The following is a 19,629-nucleotide window of genomic DNA, read 5'->3' on the forward strand; positions in this document are numbered from 1 at the left end:
AACAAATAATATTAACAGCAATTTTCTTTCTGTGATCCAAATCATACTGATCAGACCTCAGAATGAGCTTGGACAAAAACAGTTTTTCAATATCTTTAAGACAAGCTGCTTTTTTTTGGGAGCGCCTTCAGCTGCACAAGCTGCGGGACAAATGGTTCAAATCCCACTGCCACCATCTTCCGTTTCACGAAGGCCACATCCTATTTCTCTTAAGAAGGGTTTTCTAATACGATCTGTGTGTGTGTGTTTGTGTGTGTGTGTGTGTGTGTGTGTGTGTGTGTGTGTGTGTGTGTGTGTGTGTGTGTGTTTGTGTGTGTGTGTGTGTGTGTGTGTGTGTGTGTGTGTGTGTTTGTGTGTGTGTGTGTGTGTGTGTGTGTGTGTGTGTGTGTGTGTGTGTGTGTGTGTGTGTGTACCGCTGCAGTCTGTCAGTGCTTGGCTTACACCACCCTATTTTTCCACAATCATTACCGCTGCTGCATGAAATCTCAGATTCTGTGACCAACATTCCTAAAACTGTCTTTTGTGGAGGGGCGGCTTATGGGTTTGACTACTCATATGTTACAGTAAGTGTCAGAGTCACCACACAACACTGTAAATTGGAATGTAAATTGACTCAAAAGGGCCAATCTTAGCTGCTGTCAGTCACCTTATTACCCTGGAGCTAACACCCCCTGTCTGCTTCCATTTTGTCCACTCACAGCACCTCAAACTAATGATGTGTCGGTGGAGGCTGCCTTTGTAACCATTTGATTTGAAATATTTTCACCTCTCTGAGCAGGGCTGCATGGCTCTCGTTTCTCTGGCTACACCCACTGGGCTGGTATTTAAGGCCATTTCTCCTCCCAGCCTTCATCAGTCTGCTGCAGAGAGAAAAACAAGAGCGACCCTCCTACCCACAGGAACCAGTACTACTGAGTGGACTGCAGCCTGCAAAGCAACATGTGTATAGAAACTTCAGCCATGTTCTCTCTTTTCCTGCTTCTTATTGCATCGGTAAGTTTTCTTTCTTTATCAAAATGAATTTTATTTGAGCATGAACTCATATCAAGGTTGAGTTATTGTGATGCTTTGGACCATTGCAAGCAAATGTGCATTTTAGTCAACATGTGACTCCTTACGTGAGAGTAAAGTCTTTGATGATAAAGTGGAAGAATGTGGGTAGAAATGTACCTCCATACTCAGACTTTCCTCTCCCAAACCTACTCCCTGTCTGTTGATGCTTTACAGTGGGAGGAAAACAGAACATGGAAAGTGTGTGCTGGCCCATGTGATCACTGTCTGCTGTCGCCATCTTGTGGCATTTTGTGTGGTCATTAACCAGAGCAAAACAATAACAGCATCACTGCCTTTAATACATGACTCATAATGGTGGTGGCAAATGTGTCGCAATGTTACTTCATGGTATAAAAACTCATTGGTGTTCCTTAAAATTGTGAAACTCTTCCTTTATCACTTAGAGAAAGAATTTTCTAAATTGACATTCAGTGATATCTACCTAATAACAGCTGTCTCATATTTGACATACATTTGAATTTATAACAGTTTTGCTATGCTGACTTTATACAATATACTTGGCTTATAGATGATGGTTCATCATTTACAGTATTTGCCTCGATGGTGTGGAGTCAGACTGCTTCTCTATCAGGGTAGATGCATCCGCCCCAACTTAACCTACAGGAGCTCTCACTATGAGTGGCACAAATCTCTAGTTGCTCAATTTGCTCAAGTTGTCTGAGTCTGAAATGCAGCATTCATTCAGGCAGAGTGCCTAAATCATTAGCATCAGCTGTTTGGCATCAGTTACTTCATTTATGCTTCACAATTACGGGCTGATGCTACTTATGGGTAGCATCCAATCACATTTTTACAGGAACAATGTGAGCTGAGCTGACCACTGACCTGCTCATTAAAGGTTGTCACTTGGTCCCAGTTGAGCAACCAAAACAAGTCAGTCACTGGTTTTCATTACTATTTATATTATACTTCAATAGGTGTCAAATGGTTTTTTTTCACAAAGCAAAAGGTGTTCGAGCAGGGACAGTTGAAGCGTCAGGTGATGGTTACCACATATTCACATATTTTTCTTTCATTCAACTCAATTAAATCAGATGCAGTCCATCCAGAAGCTCAGTTCTCATTTTAGGAAAATTACAAAATACAAAATGTTTTTTTTATATGTAAATAGGCAAATTACTTTTTTAAGGTGTTTTATTGTAGTTGATTATTGATACAATAATATATAATAATAACTTGTCTTTGAATCACATAAGCAAATAATTTTTGTTTCTAATACTTTATATTTGTTCTTGGTATATTGTTTCTTGGAATTGATCAAATTGATTGATGTGTATCATGCAGCTTGGCAGTGTACTCTACTTATTATTATCCCCAGGTCTATTCTATCTTTAATGCACCTGAGCTTTGGGGAGGTTCTCGGCCGACTGGACTTGGGAAGATCTCTCATGCTCATGTCACAGCTCCCTCTACCACCCTAAACATTTACTCATATATTGCAATTCTGGGATTATCACTGGAGTTGGCATGTGTTGCTATGTTTCTTTAGTGAGTTTGGTTTGAACTGCAACTTCTGTAAAAGCATTTGCTCTAAATATTCAGTTCCTTAGCCCATTAGTCTGGACTGAGAATCGCAGGTGATGGGATGTGAACTTGGTCTTTGGAGTCTTAATAATACTCGATCCATGTCTCTGAGATTCTGAAGCATTATAACGTCACTGTTCTGCCTTTTTATATCGCTGAGGCACAGTCACTGCAGAGCATATATCACTTATTTGTAAAGTGTAGATCAGCAGATCCCTAACTTTTGCACATCAACAACATTTCAACAAACACAAATTAGACCACAGACCCCCATTTTACAAGATTTTTGCTTTTAAATGTTTAATTACAAGGAATGTATCGAATTCGGGAGCAAAATAGTCATACTTTCTGATAGTGTGCTGCAAATTGATGAAATTATTGTCCAAACCCCCTTGAACTCCCTCAAGGACCAACTTTTTCATATGTTGTACTTTTACTGAGCAGTTACTGAGACTGATTTGTTGTCTGGTGTAGAAAAACAGACGTTTAGATGTTTTCTCTGTTCTCCTGTTTAAATTCTTCCTATGTCCTGCTGCTAATTGTTTCATGTTGTCTTAACATATGTTTTTCTGTTTGTTACAGACAATGGCCCAGGACTGCTCACAGCCCTGTGCTTGCCCTGCCGACCCCCCACTCTGCCCGTTGGGGACCAGCCTGGTCCTGGATGGCTGTGGCTGCTGTAAGGTGTGTGCCAAGCAGCTGGGGGAGCCCTGCTCCATGCTGGAGCCCTGTGACCATCACAAAGAGGTCTACTGTGACTACGCTCTGCTGAGTGACACTGAGACTGGCATCTGCATGGGTAATACATCCTTTCTTATACGCACTTTCATTTGCCCCCACACTAGTGGAAGATATAACGTTTGATAATTGATTTCTCGTGATACGAACAAAGTCCTTTATATGATCAATGGCCTCATGGTCTGTATGATTCAAAGGGGATCAAGAGTTTTTACCTCTGCCAAGAGGGTTATGTCTTCATATGCATTTCGGGGGGGTTCCAGGATATATTGTTTCTCTTTACTTTCGCTGCCGTTCTGAGGTAAGGTGTTTTTCAGCATCTTAGTTGATCTCTCCAAGTATAATTCATGGATCTTGATGAAAAAATCTGATTGGCATACTATTGTCTTGTGTAATTCGGTGCATAGAAATGTTTGGATCTAGTGGTTTGGACCAATAAATTTGGTTTCATAAGAAAACAGTAAGGCCTTGACGTAGGTATGCTACTGAGTGCCAATCTAGTTGTGAAGTTTCAAGTTTCAGGTATTTATTTATTTTCCATGGAACATGTTTACAGAAATTATTTTTAGAGATTTTTTAATATTGCTACTACTTCATTCATTCAACTAAATGTGTCATACATTATATTGGCTATACTGTATACTCAGATGGCCATATATACAAAGTTATCTAAAATAATGATGTTTGACATGTGGCTACTCGATCAAATCTGTATGCATTTCATTTCTAACAAGACTAGGTCAAAACCTAGAATATTAACTTTAGTGGAAAACAGTTGTGGAACATTATTACGCTAATATTAATTATGACCTCATAATTCAGCATTTTCTTTTGCATGTCTCCTCTCTGCTCACATATAAAGTACTTTAAAACCTCCGATTTCACAATATAGCCTTTCTCACATGTTTTTCTATTTTAGTTGTCACACAATGGCGCAAATATGAAACAGTGACTGACACATGACCCATTAAGACAACATCAGGTTTCTCTTCAAGTCATTTCAACGCTGCTGCTCTGTTAAAACCCTGATTTATAATCCTTAATGCTGTTTGGCAAAATCAACCAGATATTATAACTATAGTAACACTATAATTAAATACAATGGCTGTGCTTTAAGTCTAATAATTTTTACATCACTCCGAGACAAGGTTTGAAGCCACAGAGTGTAAAAGTAGTTTAAGGCTTTAAACAGTACACAGCCTCCTCCTGGGTAATAAGTGGCTGCCCCAATCTCATACGCACTCGTGATGATGGAATGGACACTGTTAACACCAAGTCATTGGCCAATGGCTCAGTCACTCTGACTGGATGAACCAAAAGTCAGTGACAGAGCTGCATGTGTTTTCTCTGTCACCAGCTCAAGAGGGTCAGACGTGTGACCTAGGAGGGGCGGTCTACCGCAGTGGGGAGTCCTTCCAGCCCAGCTGTAAGCACCACTGTGTGTGTATGAATGGAGAAATCGGCTGTGTGCCAATGTGTGCCAGTGACATCCGGCTGCCCTCCCTCGACTGCCCATACCCACGCCGGATCCAGATCCCCGGGAGATGCTGTGAGGAGTGGGTATGTGAGCAGATGCCTCAGGACCACCACTACCAGTCAGTGATTGCCGGTCAGTTTCACCTCTGTTACATCCACTGCTAGATATGGTAAGGTAGAAACAGGAACAGGAGTCTTCGACCACCTCAGTTCGTCACTGTCATTGTTGGGATGCAACAAAGTACATTGACCTAGTTTTTTCTTTCTTGTATTTGTACTTTACTTTATTACATTTGTTTAGGTACTTTTCCCTATTACTTCACTACATATCTCAGAAAATATTTGTACTTTCTAACAATTCATTTGTGTTACGTTGTTTTTCATATTTTGAAAAGTAATCATTAAAAAGAGACTTATTGACCCACTGATCCAATCAGAGAAGGCAGGCAACATTAGACCCCGCCTCCTGAAGCAGCAGCATCACAGTTGAAGAAGAAACACCTGAAAAGGAGACTCAGCCATAATGTTACAGTAGACTGTTACCTCAAGGAATAGGCTACACTCATCCTAACCCTAACGTTTTTAATGTTTAAAGTATATTTAAAAGCAGTAAAGTTAATGGGGCAATTGAACTATATGTTTGTCTATTTCTTTGTACTTTTAGACCATGAATGTCTCCATGAAATTATATGGTGATTCATTGAGGAGTTATTGAGAGACATTTTATTCAGAATTCCCAATTACCACCTGCAAATGGGGCAGGAGGAAAAGATCAGGGGGTGACATAAGTTTTGGGGATTTATTTTGGCATGCATTCCAGCCGGAGGTTGTTAACATGTTTGAGACTGGACCAAAATGGAACAAGCATATAACCAGCCTTAGAGCCCTATTGCCGGCTTGGCCAAAAGTTCATATAGATAATACATAAATGAAATTAGACAGCCGCAGAACAGAGCACTACACAACTGTCCATACTGTGCAGAAGTTATGTATTTTTTTCTTTGTAGTATCAGTCTCTCACCCCATAATTGCCTATCGCGTGATAACTGCATCTCTCTTTACTTTATTGGCGCCCGTTAAAAACAGACATTTTTGGCATCAAGTCAATGCCACTCATTTCACTGCAAAAAATTACACTTTACTGCCTCTGCTGGCAAAATGTGACACTGCAACGATAAGTAACCCCCAAAACACTGGCTCCTCCCCAAATCACACACATTTGCTGGATGCTTTTGCACTTGTGGTTTAATTTGAATGTAATTTTGCTGCACACACCCACACACAACTTAGTTCATAGTTCATGTTTTACAGTTCATTTTGTCTCAGTTTATTCACAAAACAATTTGAAGTTAAATTTAATTTCAACTCTCTCTACACATTTCCCTCTGCCCTACTTCCTCTGGTTGCAGGAGCCTCTCAGATTCATCCCCTGCCCTCTTCAAATCCTGACTCAGTCTTCAGACAGGTTTCTCCCTATGGGCCACAAAGAGAGAGTCACAAAGATAATTGCATAGTCCAGACAACACAGTGGAGTGAGTGCTCAGCCACCTGTGGCATGGCCGTCTCATCCCGTATCACCAACGACAACCAGCGCTGCCAGCTGGAGAGGCAGACCAGGATTTGCATGGTCCGGCCCTGCAACAGCCAACTTGTGAAAGAAATCAAGGTAAGTTGGTGTACTTGTAACTAAAAGATGAGTGTGAGAGGGACGAAATATTCTACATCAGTTTCTGTGCAAAATACCGTTTATTCATTCATGCACTGAGTACTTTAGTCTGTTAGTAGTGTGAAAGAACCCACAAATTATTTTGATGACTCATAGTTAAGTCATGATTTTTTAGTACTTCTTCCTTCAGAAGACTAAATTCATAAACTGATTTTATCAATGAGCTAACCCACTTTTCAACTTCTTTAAATTAGTATATGTTTCCTTCATAAGTTTATAATAGAGGGGAGCTGGGTAAACCTGGCTTTTACAAGCCGTTATTCCTACTCATCCCTTTTCACAATTTTGCTAGGCTCAGTAGAGACTGATGCTCTCTAGGACAGTCTACCAAAGAAGTTCATCAGTGAATGATGGTAATTGTACTTTATTCATATCGCGCTTTTCCAGTCTAATCGACAACTCACAGCACCTAACAGTACAAGTTAGGGTTAGATCAACTCTATTATTCTCTGGATGAATAAGTCACAGATTATTATCTATGTCCCACAGAAAGGGAAGAAATGTGTCCGGACACCAAAGGCCCAGCGAGTGATGCACTTTGAGCTGTCAGGCTGCTCCAGCACCAGGCTGTACAAACCTAAGTTCTGCGGCGTCTGTACAGACAATCGCTGCTGCACGCCTCACACCACAATCACAGCTGAGGTGGAGTTCCGCTGTCCAGAGGGAGATGTCTTCATGAAGAAGATGATGTTTATCAAGACCTGCTCCTGTCATCATGACTGTCCTCATGATAACGACATCTTCCTGGCATCCAATACTCGGAGGATGATTGGGGATTATGACAACAATATGTGACCAGAGACTTATGCACAAAGACACATTGAAAACCATTCATCAGGACTGCAACATGCTTACAACCAAGCCAACGCTCTGCCTTTACAACCACATGCACATTCAGTGTAATCCAGACTTCAAGCAATGAGTCAGAAATTTATTACCTTTAGTTAAAGAGACAACAACACTTTCTTGTTTAATTGTTGGTTTGCTTTGAGGAAAGATGATGAGGCCGATGATGTTATGAAATGTTTGTCTGGACAATGGCTGGTAAGAGGCAATACAAAAATAGGAAAATAGGCCTTAAAAATAATTTCCAATCCATCAGAGATTGACACATTATACACATTTGGAAGAAAAATGCCCACATAAAAATACACAGTTGTCCCGGCCAGAACAAAAAAAATCTGAAAGAATTTAGCTTCACATGCTTCTGCCTACAATCAATCCTGCCAGGTTAAGAGATGAAGGAGAGCAAGACATCTCTTGAATTTAGCTTTTCTTGAATGTTAAGATACAAACTGACGACATACTGAAAAAGAAATGTATGGAAACATATCAGGTCTTACATTTTTTAATCTGTATCATAAGATCAATCCACCATAAGGCAGCTTCTACTGATGCACCCTGGTACCAAGGGTCTGGTGACAGTACCCCAAAATCCAAGAATCTCTTCGAAAACAGTTTCTTGCATCAGAGTTATATATAGCCACGTTGTATGGTTTTCTATTCCATAGGATTCTGTTAATGGATATTACTTCAGATCACATATTCAAATATTTACAAAATAAATGGGCCAAGCACTTGATTGTCTTAATTTAGATAATATTTGAATGATGGCTCTTAAAGCTTTGTAATTTCAAGTAATGCACAATCTTGAAAATGTAGACTTTTATAGCACTGACATTATGATCATTATTTGTTACATTGAGACTCAAAGGTAATTTAGTTCTGATCTTGAGACAATGAAACCAATATCACTGTAGGATAACAGTCTCTAAAGATGAATAGGAGCACCTCAACTGCACTATTGTTTTAAAATCCTGAAATAACATTTTTTTTTTTATCTTTAATTAATGAGTGACAAACTTTTTTGGGGTATTTACAGGAAAACAGTGAATGCTTAAAAAATAGTGTGACAGATGTAGAGAAACTGGCTCAATAATGTTATTGAAGTTTGTTGACCGTAGTTAAGATTAGCTGTCATGAACCTAATCTTAAAACAAAATGTTAACCAAAGATGAAGATTATGTTACTATTTTTCATAAAGGTAATGTATTATGTATTTTTTTGCAAATGTGGCCTAAATGATGTGATAAGACTTGAATAATGACAATCAAACATGGCCACTCTGTCTTTACACAGAGAAGTTGTGTTGGCTAGTTGTATTAAAGCGTCTTTCTGAGTGTACAGGTAACACAATGTGGGTACATCAATGAAAGTTGATAAGAAATTTCCATTAAAAAAACTCCTGAAATGTAACGAAAATGACAGACTGGGGGAGATGTAGTTCCCTGGGAGCCACAGAAATGCTCCTGGAGAAACTGCCCACACCAAGACATGCAAGGGGAAACTAAAGTTAAAATATTTGCCTTACATTTATTATGTACGACTTATTTCTCAAAGTAATGACAATACAGAAGACGTCAGTTTTGCTATGACACATTTAGTCTTTCTTTAGTCTGTTTTGACATTGGTAGCCTCCTGAGAAGCTGGCAGTCAGTTACGTTACTGTAGATTGGTCTAGTTCAGTGTCCTTTGTCTTTCCAATTCCAATAGTTTTTCTATTCTGACGCCACAGTCTAAAGACAAGTGTAGGGAAGAAAATTATTTAACATGGCTAAAATTAATTTGACTCCCATTATTAACTGAATATTGAAAAAAGAAGGTTATGGACAAATTTAGCATTTGCTAAATAAAACTGTGTATATACTGTAAGACTGTGTACAGTTTTGTACTATAATTTATACAATTTGTTTAAACACAGTATTGTAGCTCTGTAACTGTATTCTATTGCTTTGTTTTTTCACTGTAGCCACCTGACTAAGATACAAGTGAGTCATTGTCTGTTGCACTTTTGCCTCTTTTTCAATAAACAAAGTTTATTTTTATAGATACACTGCATGTTTGCCTCGTTCTTGTTGCTGAAAATAGAAAGCATAGAGTCGGCTGGGGTCTAAAAACAGAAGCTTTGGATTTTAGATGAATCAGCAGTCTCATGTGTTATGTAAGAGTAACTGTTTAGTCAGGCAGCAGGCAGTGATACAGACACCAGGCTCTATTCTGTCCATTCAGACACACACTTGGTTTAGTTCGGTGAGGGAACAAGCACACACCCAAATAACAGGCACACTGAGACTTCTGACTGAGAGGTAGTGGCTGCCCAGATTGATTTATGACCCACTAATTTGACAGCTCACAAGAATTTGTCCCATTATTTCCGATGCCCAGTCGGTCTGCTCTAGTGTAATTTCTCAAAGGCTAGTAAGCAGATTTAACCAAAGCATGTAAAGATGGAGGCCTGAATGCCATTGGTATTTATTTGATTAATGTAACTTTAAAATCGACTACTTAAAATCCCTTCTACATAATTAATACATTTTGGTATCATACTTCCAAACAATTGTTCAAGAGACTGGGGGATACAGAACTCTCAGATATGAGAGATATAAGACTACTGATTAATATATTCTTATACATTTTTTATTTCTTGTTTTATTTTCTTCCTTTCAAATGTCGCAGATCAAAGATCACATTTGCAGGACAAGTAATGTTGTAAGTTCCATTTTTCAACACCAACATTATTTAAATGTGTAATATCATGACATAGCTCACTTCCAAGAGGAAAATGGAAGTGGAAGAGGGAGAATAGCTAGCAGAAGCTGAGGCAGAGGTTGGAGAGAAGGTGGTTCCAGCAGCCTTCACAAGCATCAATGCCCCCTGTTGCTAATTTGATGGAATAGTGTTTAAAGTGTTTTTAAAGCTCTTTGAGTGGTCATCAAGACTAGAAAAGCGCTATATAAATACAGACTATTTACCATTTATGGGCATGACTTTGTTCAAAGAAAATATATTTTTATTTCAGTGCTCACACAGGACAGTCCACTAGTGTATCATCGGACCATGACTATGAGAAGACCTGTGGTCCTACACCTGTGGTCATTTGGCCTGGCAACGATCTTTCACAGACAGAGGGGCAGCGTTAATAGAAACCACAATCCCAGAGGCACAAATCCAGTTTTCATGTATTATTCCTTGTGCAAAACATATTGCGTCTATGCCTGTTTTGTAATTTCTTGAAATCAAACATATTTGTTCTGTGTTAGGTGGAGAGGTGCAGCTGAGGCTTTTAATAGCAATTTTAGTGCTGATTTTGACAGCAGAGTTCTAACCTGCCCAGATCACATCCTGTTGCTAACACAAGGTGTTTTAACACTTGGTCCTTTTCAGCCCTCCAAATAAACCCAGAGCGATGTGTCAGCATGTTTTGCGCATATGTGAAAACTCCAAAAGAACTCAGACACATCTGAAGCGAAAAAATACTCTTAAAGTGGACCAAAAAGTGGGACAACATAAAAGGGACTTGGTTCTCTCTGCATTCTCATTGACAGTTACTTAGAATGAGGACCCAGTTCTTTGTCTGGTCCACTTTTGCTCTGAAGGGGCCTGAGTTCTCTTGCTGTTCAGAAAATACCTAGTTCACAGCTACACAGATATTTACTACCTTGAATTATGGGTAGTTTTCACTTGGAGCAAGATGGCTACTGCCGAACTTGTCTAATCCACCTTCAGTATTTGGTTATATTAGCCCACAGGGATAGAAACTCCCTGTTTAGACATAAGGATTATAACATTGCTATCTTCACTAACCTACCGATTCGATTCACCTGTCCACAATATGATGACAATATATCTGTCCATGATTTGATCACGATTCACCTGTTCATGATTAATTTCTCAATGCATTTCAATGCATCACATCCTCAATTTTCTATGTCCTTGCACATGGCTGCAATCATTTAGATAAATCTGAACTCCCTTTTTATTTACTAAGTGCCCCCCACTTGTCAATAGTTATTATTATTAGTTGTGCACTCAGCGCTGTTAAATAACTTGTTCTGTTCCTCTGCTTTTTCTCACCCCTCAGGTGTGTGTGTGTTCCTGACATTTTGGCCAGTCCTCACTTTTCAAAGCGCTGTTTTAGGGTTAAAAGTTGGTTTTCGGGTTAGGGTTTCAAATTAGGATTAGGTTAGGGTTAGGGTAAGGGTTAGGCATTTAGTTTGGAGGGTTAAGGTAAGGGTAAGTGGCTAGGGAATGTATTATGCCAATGATGTCTGATCGACTCTGTTCCTCTTCACAACAATCACATTTATTTTATTATTTATCGATGATGTTGGATCATGAATCAGGGTCTGAGTTCGTTTAGAGTGTGCACATATGCGCAAACAATGCTGTCTCATCACTCTAAGTTTATTTGGAGGGCTGAAATATGTGAACACAACCACAGATGAGTTGGAGGAGGTGTACACACACAGACCTCTCTTTCTGTGGACAGGGGCTGTGCTAAGTTTAATCAGTGATGGCACAGCAGTGGTGACCTCATTAATTATTTAAAACTCTAGACACAGCAGCAGAATCTAACAGTAAGTAATGTTCTGTGTTTTCCTCAGCATCAGACAGAAACCTTTTACTCACAGACTGCATGCTTACTGTAAGTCGTCTGTAGGATCTCAGTAATGAGCTCCACTAAATTTGTCAGGACAATTTGAATAAAAGCTGAACATCCATTCTTGTCATGACAAATGTTTTATGATCTTTTCTTAAGCCTAATATAAGTGGCCCACCTCACAAAGTCATCTGTCTCAGATTACCAAAGTCAGGCAGAATTATATTTTTTGGCACAAAGAATTCTAAAAGATCATGAAACACCTTTCTCCATACATTTCTATAGCGCTTTTCTAGTCTTGATGACCACTCAAAACACTTTAGAGTACAGTTTCACATTCACACATACATTCATACAGTGCATCATTGCGCAGCACTTTTCTCTATGAGAAGGGACAATTTGGGGTTCAGTATCTTGCCCAAGGACACTTCGGCATTCGGAATGGGGAAGAATACGATTGAACCCTAGACCTGCTGGTTAGAGGACGAACGCTCTCTAACCTAACCTGAGCCACAGCCGGCCAGTAGTGGCCATGAGGTATTAAGTCATGGGTTCCCACAAATTAACTCATAACAAGTAATTTTTTTTTTTCAAATGTCACCAGAGGGTTTGTAGCAGCGTCCATCCACTACATACTTATTGCCGACGTTGCTACAGCCTCAGGACAAATGGACATTATAGGTCCGGTCGCCTTTACTGTGTTGGACTCTCCTGTTTCCTTCTTCCTTACTTCTCTTCTGACCTGCGCTGGCTTTATACTTTAACAATAAACGGCATCATTAATCAGAAGTTATTATGATACGTACAGTATATATATATGTGTGTGCACAAACACACGTGAGTGATGAGGAAAAGAGCAGAGGAGCAGAATCACTGGTTCATTAGCATTGAGTGCAAAACTTAATCACTATCAATCAATCAATCAAATTTTATTTGTATAGCCCATATTCACAAATCACATTTGTCTCATAGGCCTTTAACATTGTGAGACATCCTCTGTCATTTACCTCCAACAAGAGTAAGGAAAAACTACTAAAAAAAAACTTTTAACAGGGTAAAAATACGTAGAAACCTCAGAGAGAGCCACATGTGAGGGATTCCTCTCCTAGGACGGACAGGAGTGCAATAGATGTCAAGTGTAGGAAAACATCGTCAAGATAAAGGTTTTAGCAGCATCGATGAGGGTAAACATTTTGAAGGATAACTTCAACACTATATGTCAAGCAGTCCTGCTGCAATCATAGTCTCTGGTCAGCAGCCAGTAAGATCACGATCCAGCATCAAGATCGGATGCCACTTTAGTCCACAGTCATTGTCCACTGCCGCCAGTTTGGATCCATCATCAGCTGCCACATCGGTCATGGTCAACCACCATTATCTGACGCCAAACGCGACAAAGAATCCCCCATTCCCACTACGATCAGCCGGCACAACATAGAATCCACCGTACTGGATCTACCACCGCGACCACCGACACGCGATCCACAAATCGCAATCCATGATGATGCGGCCACAGCTGTGGCCCTGGATCTGCGGGCGATAAGGCACAGGGACTTCGAGGAAGGGGTCAGGTCAGAAACATGTATTGATGTGGTATGAATTACTTTGATGTAATAAGGATAGAGAAGAGGAAGGAGAAGCTGGAAAGAGAAGCTCCGTGTGTCATGTGTCATAAATTCCCTTTGCACCATCAGGTGTTTTTGCCTTGTAATCAATGATACAATGATACAGGCCGAACTTGAGGGTACACTGAGGCTCAATGTAAATCGGACTGGCTACTGGTTTGTATGGCAGTACTATGAAAGCCATGTGGCCCACTCAGTAGATCAGACATCGATACCTCTATGCTTTTTTGAACTAAACGCTTCCTATTTTAGAACATAGGTTAAGTTACGCTCTGCCGGACTTATTAATGCATACTGCCAGTTGATGTTATCAACCTTCTAGACCTATAGCAGCATAAACAAGAGCAGGTCTAAGACAAGCCTGGACTAGCTCTAACTATAAGCTTTATCAAAAAGGAACGTTTTAAGCCTACTCTTAAACGTACAAATGGTGTCTGCTTCCCGAACTGAAAGCGAGAGATTATTCCACAGGAGAGGGGCTTGATGGCTGAAAGCTCTGGCTCCTCCTCTACTTTTACCACTATGCAGTAAATCAGAATTTTCTGAATGATTGTATAAACTGATGAAAAAGCAGTCATGTGTAAACAGAAAATTGAGGATCTGATGCATTGAAGTGTATCGAGAATTGAATCATGAGCAGGTGAATCATGAACAACAAAGTTGGTCCTTTGGCACAACTAACCCCAAGGTGGGGGTAAAATGATCATAGTGATGGGGTTAATTGAGCCATTTATGTGCAAATAGTGCCAGTCATTGACAGGTGAAGTGTAATTGAATCATGAGGCTAGTGAAGATTCACACCTCTAGTAGGAATATTATAATCCTTATGTCTAAACAGGCTTTTTATATCCTTGTGGGCTAATTAAACCAAATACTGATCGAACGAAGACAATTGTGGCAGCATCCATCTTGTTCCAAGAAAAAAAATCCCAATATCCAAAGTAGTAAATATCTTTGTAACTGTGAACTAGGTATTTTGTGAACAGAGAGAGGACTGAGGTCCCTTCAGAGAAAAAGTGGACCAGACAAAGAACTGAGTCCTCCTCCAGTTTACCTGTCAATGTGAACGCAAAAAGAACCGAGTTCCTTTTGTGTTGGTGCACTTCTTGGTCCATTTTAAGAGGACTGAGTTTGGTTGATTTAAAGAGAACTGTATCTTCCTGGCTCATTGTGATAATAATGGTATCGTGTTGGCATCTGATAATGGTGTTGGCCCACGATTGAAGTGGCAGCTGATGGTGGATCCTGATGGCGGCAGTGGACAATGACTGTGGACTATAATGGCATACGATCTTGATGGTGGATCATGATCGTGGTGGCTGCTGACCATGGACTATGATATACAATATGTCTGCTCAGATACTCAACCATTACTGACAATAATCAATCAATTCATTGACCTTCCATTATTCTAATCTAATCAATGCTGTAAATTCCCTTAACTTTCTGATGTTCTCCTTTACAAGTGGCATCTATTGCACTTCTGTCCGTCCTGGGAGAGGGATCCCTCACATGTGGCTCTTTCTACCCTGTTAAAAGTTCTTTTTCGTAGTTTTTCCTTACTCTTGTTGAGGGTTATCCTCAACATTGAATACATATCCTATGTAATACATTTTTAACAACGCCTAAAAACTGATAACATAGGATATATCTACATATTTTTACCTGTTAAAAAGGTTTTTAGTAGTTTTTCCTTACTCTTGTTGAGGGTTAAGGACAGAGGATGTCACATCATGTTAAAGCCCTATGAGACGAATTGTGATTTGTGAATGTGGGCTATACAAATAAAACTTGATTGATATCTTAAGTGAAAGATACGTGCTTTAGTGTTGTGTTCTGGGGGTGTGCTTTGTACACAAGTATTGCAAATGTAATTGATGATTTTGCTGAGTCTTTAATATAAACAATTTTTTCTTGAGATACGCATGGAATGTGAATCGAAGCACATTAGTTCACACCCTGTCAACAAGTGTGTGTTTGTCAAAAGAATAAACATAAAAAAAGAATGAGTGTGCAAAAACCTTAAATTGTGTATAAAATAAACTTTTTTAAATACTATATATCTATTTTTTAAATGTCAAATTAAATGACTGATTTTAAGCTATTGAATTCTATGTCAAGAATTATATTTTATTTTATTAATTTTACAAAAAGCATATTTGTTTTTTATATGTAACATACTGATGTTCTTTACATATTAATCAGTCCCACCTAAATTATAAAGAGAATTTGTTGAGTTAGGGTTTTTGTATTGGGTTAGCATTTCCATATTCTCAGAATGTTTGTGATGAGACGATGATGGAAAGTGATGACGGTGACTCTTTGGTTTTACTGGAAGAGTGTGTGTGTGTTTCCCTGATGCGAGAAATAAAAGGTTGCTGTGGCGCCACCGTTCAGACTTGAAATCTGTTAGGTGGAGCTGGTGCAGCAGAGGTTACCATGACTGTGTGTGATAAATAGGATGGACGATGATGTATAATTTTGTATTTATATAGCGCATTTCTAGTCTTGATGACCGCTCAAAGCTCTACAGTACCGTTTGACATTCACCCTTTCACACACACATTCATACAGTACATCTATTAGCAGCACTTTGTTGTTCTATGAAGGACAATTCGGAGAATACTGTGTGTGTGTCTCACTGAAGCTCAACAGCCATGGTGAGTGTGTTTCTGCGATTAAATCCGCCAGCTGGTCAGTTGTGTTTTGACATGTACTGTGTATTGTATGTTATGATTAAATGATTCTTATACTTATTCTTAGAGTGTCAAGTAAAATAATTCATAATGTGAGGCAGAATACTAAAATAATAATCTGAACCTACCATCACAACTAAATATCCAACCCCACAGTCTTCTTCTTCAATTTATTGGCAGGTGGCAACCAAAGTCAATAGGTGAATTACCACCATTGACACACTCACATTTAAATAATATATTTGAAACCACCAATCATATTCGTACAAAAAGGATTCAAACATTGCGACTACCTATAGCAGCTGATACATAGCAGAACTTTGCTAGTTGTTTAGATCGTCTCTTACTAAGTCCTGCCAGTCGTAGTCCACTGACCGAAAGTTGATGGACATGCCCCAGACTTCCAAATATCAATACTACCAGTTTACATGTATAGCCTAGGTCTCTCATTTTAGCAACAATGGGCTGGTATTTGGTCAACTTGTCAAGGAAGGCTAAGTCCATGTAGAGGTCATAGACACAGGCTACCTCAAGGACTACTACCTCCCTTTTAACCTTGTCCACGAAAACAACATCAGGGGTGTTAGGGTTGTTACAGAACACATCATCAGAACTGTTAAACCAATCTGGCATCATACGGGAGTGTTTGTACATTGACACATTTGGGGGAATACTCCCTTAACAGTACTAGAAATGAGGTCGACAATGCACTCATGGCGTGCAGTACAGAGTCTTTTGTACTTATTACAGCCATTAACAATATGAGCAATGGATTCTAAATGTTGGTTGGGATTAGAATGCATTATACAGTGTGGGTGATGATTATTAGGGTACCACAATGCAAGATTGTATTTAGTTGGCAACACCTGTAGTCTGGCTTTAACAGTAAAGCAGAGGATGTCCTCTCCTACAGAGGCATTCCTGTACATTGTATGAGAGACAGAGTGGTCAGCAAAGTCAAGGCATGCCAGCTTTCCCTGCAGTCTCAGTCCAGTCCAGTGTAGTTTTGTCTCTGCCTGTTTAATGTTCAGGAGGGACTTTCTTGCTGTTGTGTTGTGGAGTGTTTGTTGTGTCCCATTGTGGTAGACAGTAGCCTCCACATTGAACGCTGGGTCTGTGACAACTGCATCAGATGCGTCTGGTGCAGTGGGTGAATTTCCTTTCACCCATTTCAGTCGAACTTCCGCTCTGTTGCACAGGTCATTGAGGTCTGACCAGTCTGACCGACAACCGTAACCTGCAGCTAAGGTATCCAGCTTGCCATTACCTTTCCTCCTGATGCCCAGTAAGAGGGAGGCTCTGGCTAGCTCTCGAATGGCAGCATCGTCGTTATTTAGCATCCTGATGAGGTGTGTCAGCCTTGTAGTGGTGTAGGTCCATTCCACATTAGGGACACCCATAGACTGGGGACACCGAGTCCCCCCTCTTGAAGTGGTGAATAACCACCATTGACACACACACACACACACACACACACACACACACACACACACACACACAAACAAACACAAATTCACACACACACACACACACACACACACACAAACACACACTTACACAATGTATGAGACCTAAATCCAGTACACAGCCATATCATGGTGACATGGTCTCAAAGGGAACAAAAAGTGAATCCCGTGAAGACACGTTTTAAATGTATTGTTTAGCTTAGAGTTCGATAGTGGCTTCAGAAATGTTTTAAACAATTTCACATTTTGCACACTTCACAGTGTTGAGGATTACAAATTTCTGTTGGCTAATTGCCATATAAAACAATGGAAAGCTTGGTTAAGAAATCTTTTACAAAGTAGAAACTGAAATCTCTCGATGTGCAAGGAAATCTGCTTCACAAACTAGAATTTGTCAAAGAAATCATGAGGCGCTCAGGCACTGGTTCACTGGAGTCTCGGTGGGCGGTCTTAAATAATTGGGAACACAGTTTTTTTTTAGCTTATTCAGGAATTCCACAATCGCCAGGCTGCATGTATATATAAATTGTAACTAACAATTTAGTAGCACTTAAATGGCACTTACTTATAGCATTTTGTAGTTTTGCTTTATTTTTGAAGAAATTGTACTTTCTTGATTCTTGTTGTTCTTGGTTTGTACCCTCGGGGTTGAATGCACTTATTGTAAGTCGCTTTGGATAAAAGTGTCAGCTAAATGAAATGTAAAAAAAAGAATGTAATATATGGAACGCATATCTCCCAAACTGCTCATCTTATCGACTTGAATTCCAGGAGAAAGTTTGGTGCGATTTGGACACGTGTGCGGACAGAGTTGCTAAATCAGTTAGGATGAACATGAGGTTGTCTAACTTCACTCTGCACCATAGACGGTATTGAAAAGGCTCAGCACATAAGGTCTAGCACACAAACCATCAAACGTTTGTTGCAGAACTAATGCCAAGGAATAATTCTGAAGTAGACCCAAGAGCATTAACACAGGCCAAGCAAACGTGCATTTTTTTAGGAGCACTGCACCAGCAAACACTAACTGGGGCAAATTATAGAGTTAAATCCATATCCATATAACTAGAGGAGATGAGTTTGTAGGATTTAATCCACGTCAGGGGAGGAATCCTTGATGTGTCTGGAATATGATCATATAGTCCGAGTGCATCCATCCCTAACAGAACATTTACTGTCTTAAATATATATTTATATATGCGTGTGTGTCCTACTTCCTGCCCACTTGCACTTCTGACTTTACTTTCTGCTACCGTGCAAAAATGTGACAATAAGCAGCTGCAGAGCTCCCTCTTGCTGACCGCCATATTTTCCCACCACCTGCATCACCATATTTTTCCTACGTTTGTACAGTTGTATTATTTGCAGGCTTGTGGAGGCAGCGTTCATGTTTCCGGTCTAACAGTGGCAGCTTGACGCAGCGCTTCCCGAGCCTGAGGCTGCCTCTCCTCCTCCTCTTCCTGGCGGAGCGCTGTCTGTCGTTGCGATGAGTTGCAGGTGATTTTATCTAAAATCCAAGCAGCCCAGGCGGATGGAAAAGACCGATATCAGCGGGGAAGCGGTGCAGTGCCACTGCCAAGCTCTCAGGTGCTGTAACTGTTGACCAAACTCCATGATGTGGTGCTGTTTCACATTCGGCTGTATCTGACTGTCAATATGCAACTGCTGCAGTAGTTTGAAGGCAGCCCCATTGACTGTCTCTGGGCGGCAGGAGGAATATTCTAGAGCTTTTATGTACTAATTTGGCCTGTTAAAGATGAGTGACATTAAAAGTTCACATGTAATGGATGTGTTTCAATTACCTGCCACAGCTGCTTTATGCTGCTGACAGGAGAGTATTTGATGCTAAACAACTTCCAAATTA

At 39.9% G+C, this 19,629-nt stretch overlaps 1 protein-coding gene across 1 annotated transcript; it reads left to right on the plus strand.

The window, feature by feature from the left end:
* The first annotated feature begins 826 nt into the window (after positions 1 to 826).
* On the plus strand, positions 827 to 9,429 carry ccn2b (cellular communication network factor 2b). Its single transcript, XM_061092789.1, has 5 exons — positions 827 to 993; positions 3,181 to 3,397; positions 4,694 to 4,945; positions 6,222 to 6,478; positions 7,028 to 9,429. Exons 1-5 carry the CDS (start codon positions 940 to 942, stop codon positions 7,331 to 7,333), a joined length of 1,086 nt encoding a protein of 361 aa, XP_060948772.1. The 5' UTR covers positions 827 to 939; the 3' UTR covers positions 7,334 to 9,429.
* The last annotated feature ends 10,200 nt before the right edge of the window (positions 9,430 to 19,629 follow it).

Source organism: Limanda limanda, chromosome 19 (assembly GCF_963576545.1).
Source record: "Limanda limanda chromosome 19, fLimLim1.1, whole genome shotgun sequence".
NCBI classification, from domain to species: Eukaryota; Metazoa; Chordata; class Actinopteri; order Pleuronectiformes; family Pleuronectidae; genus Limanda; species Limanda limanda.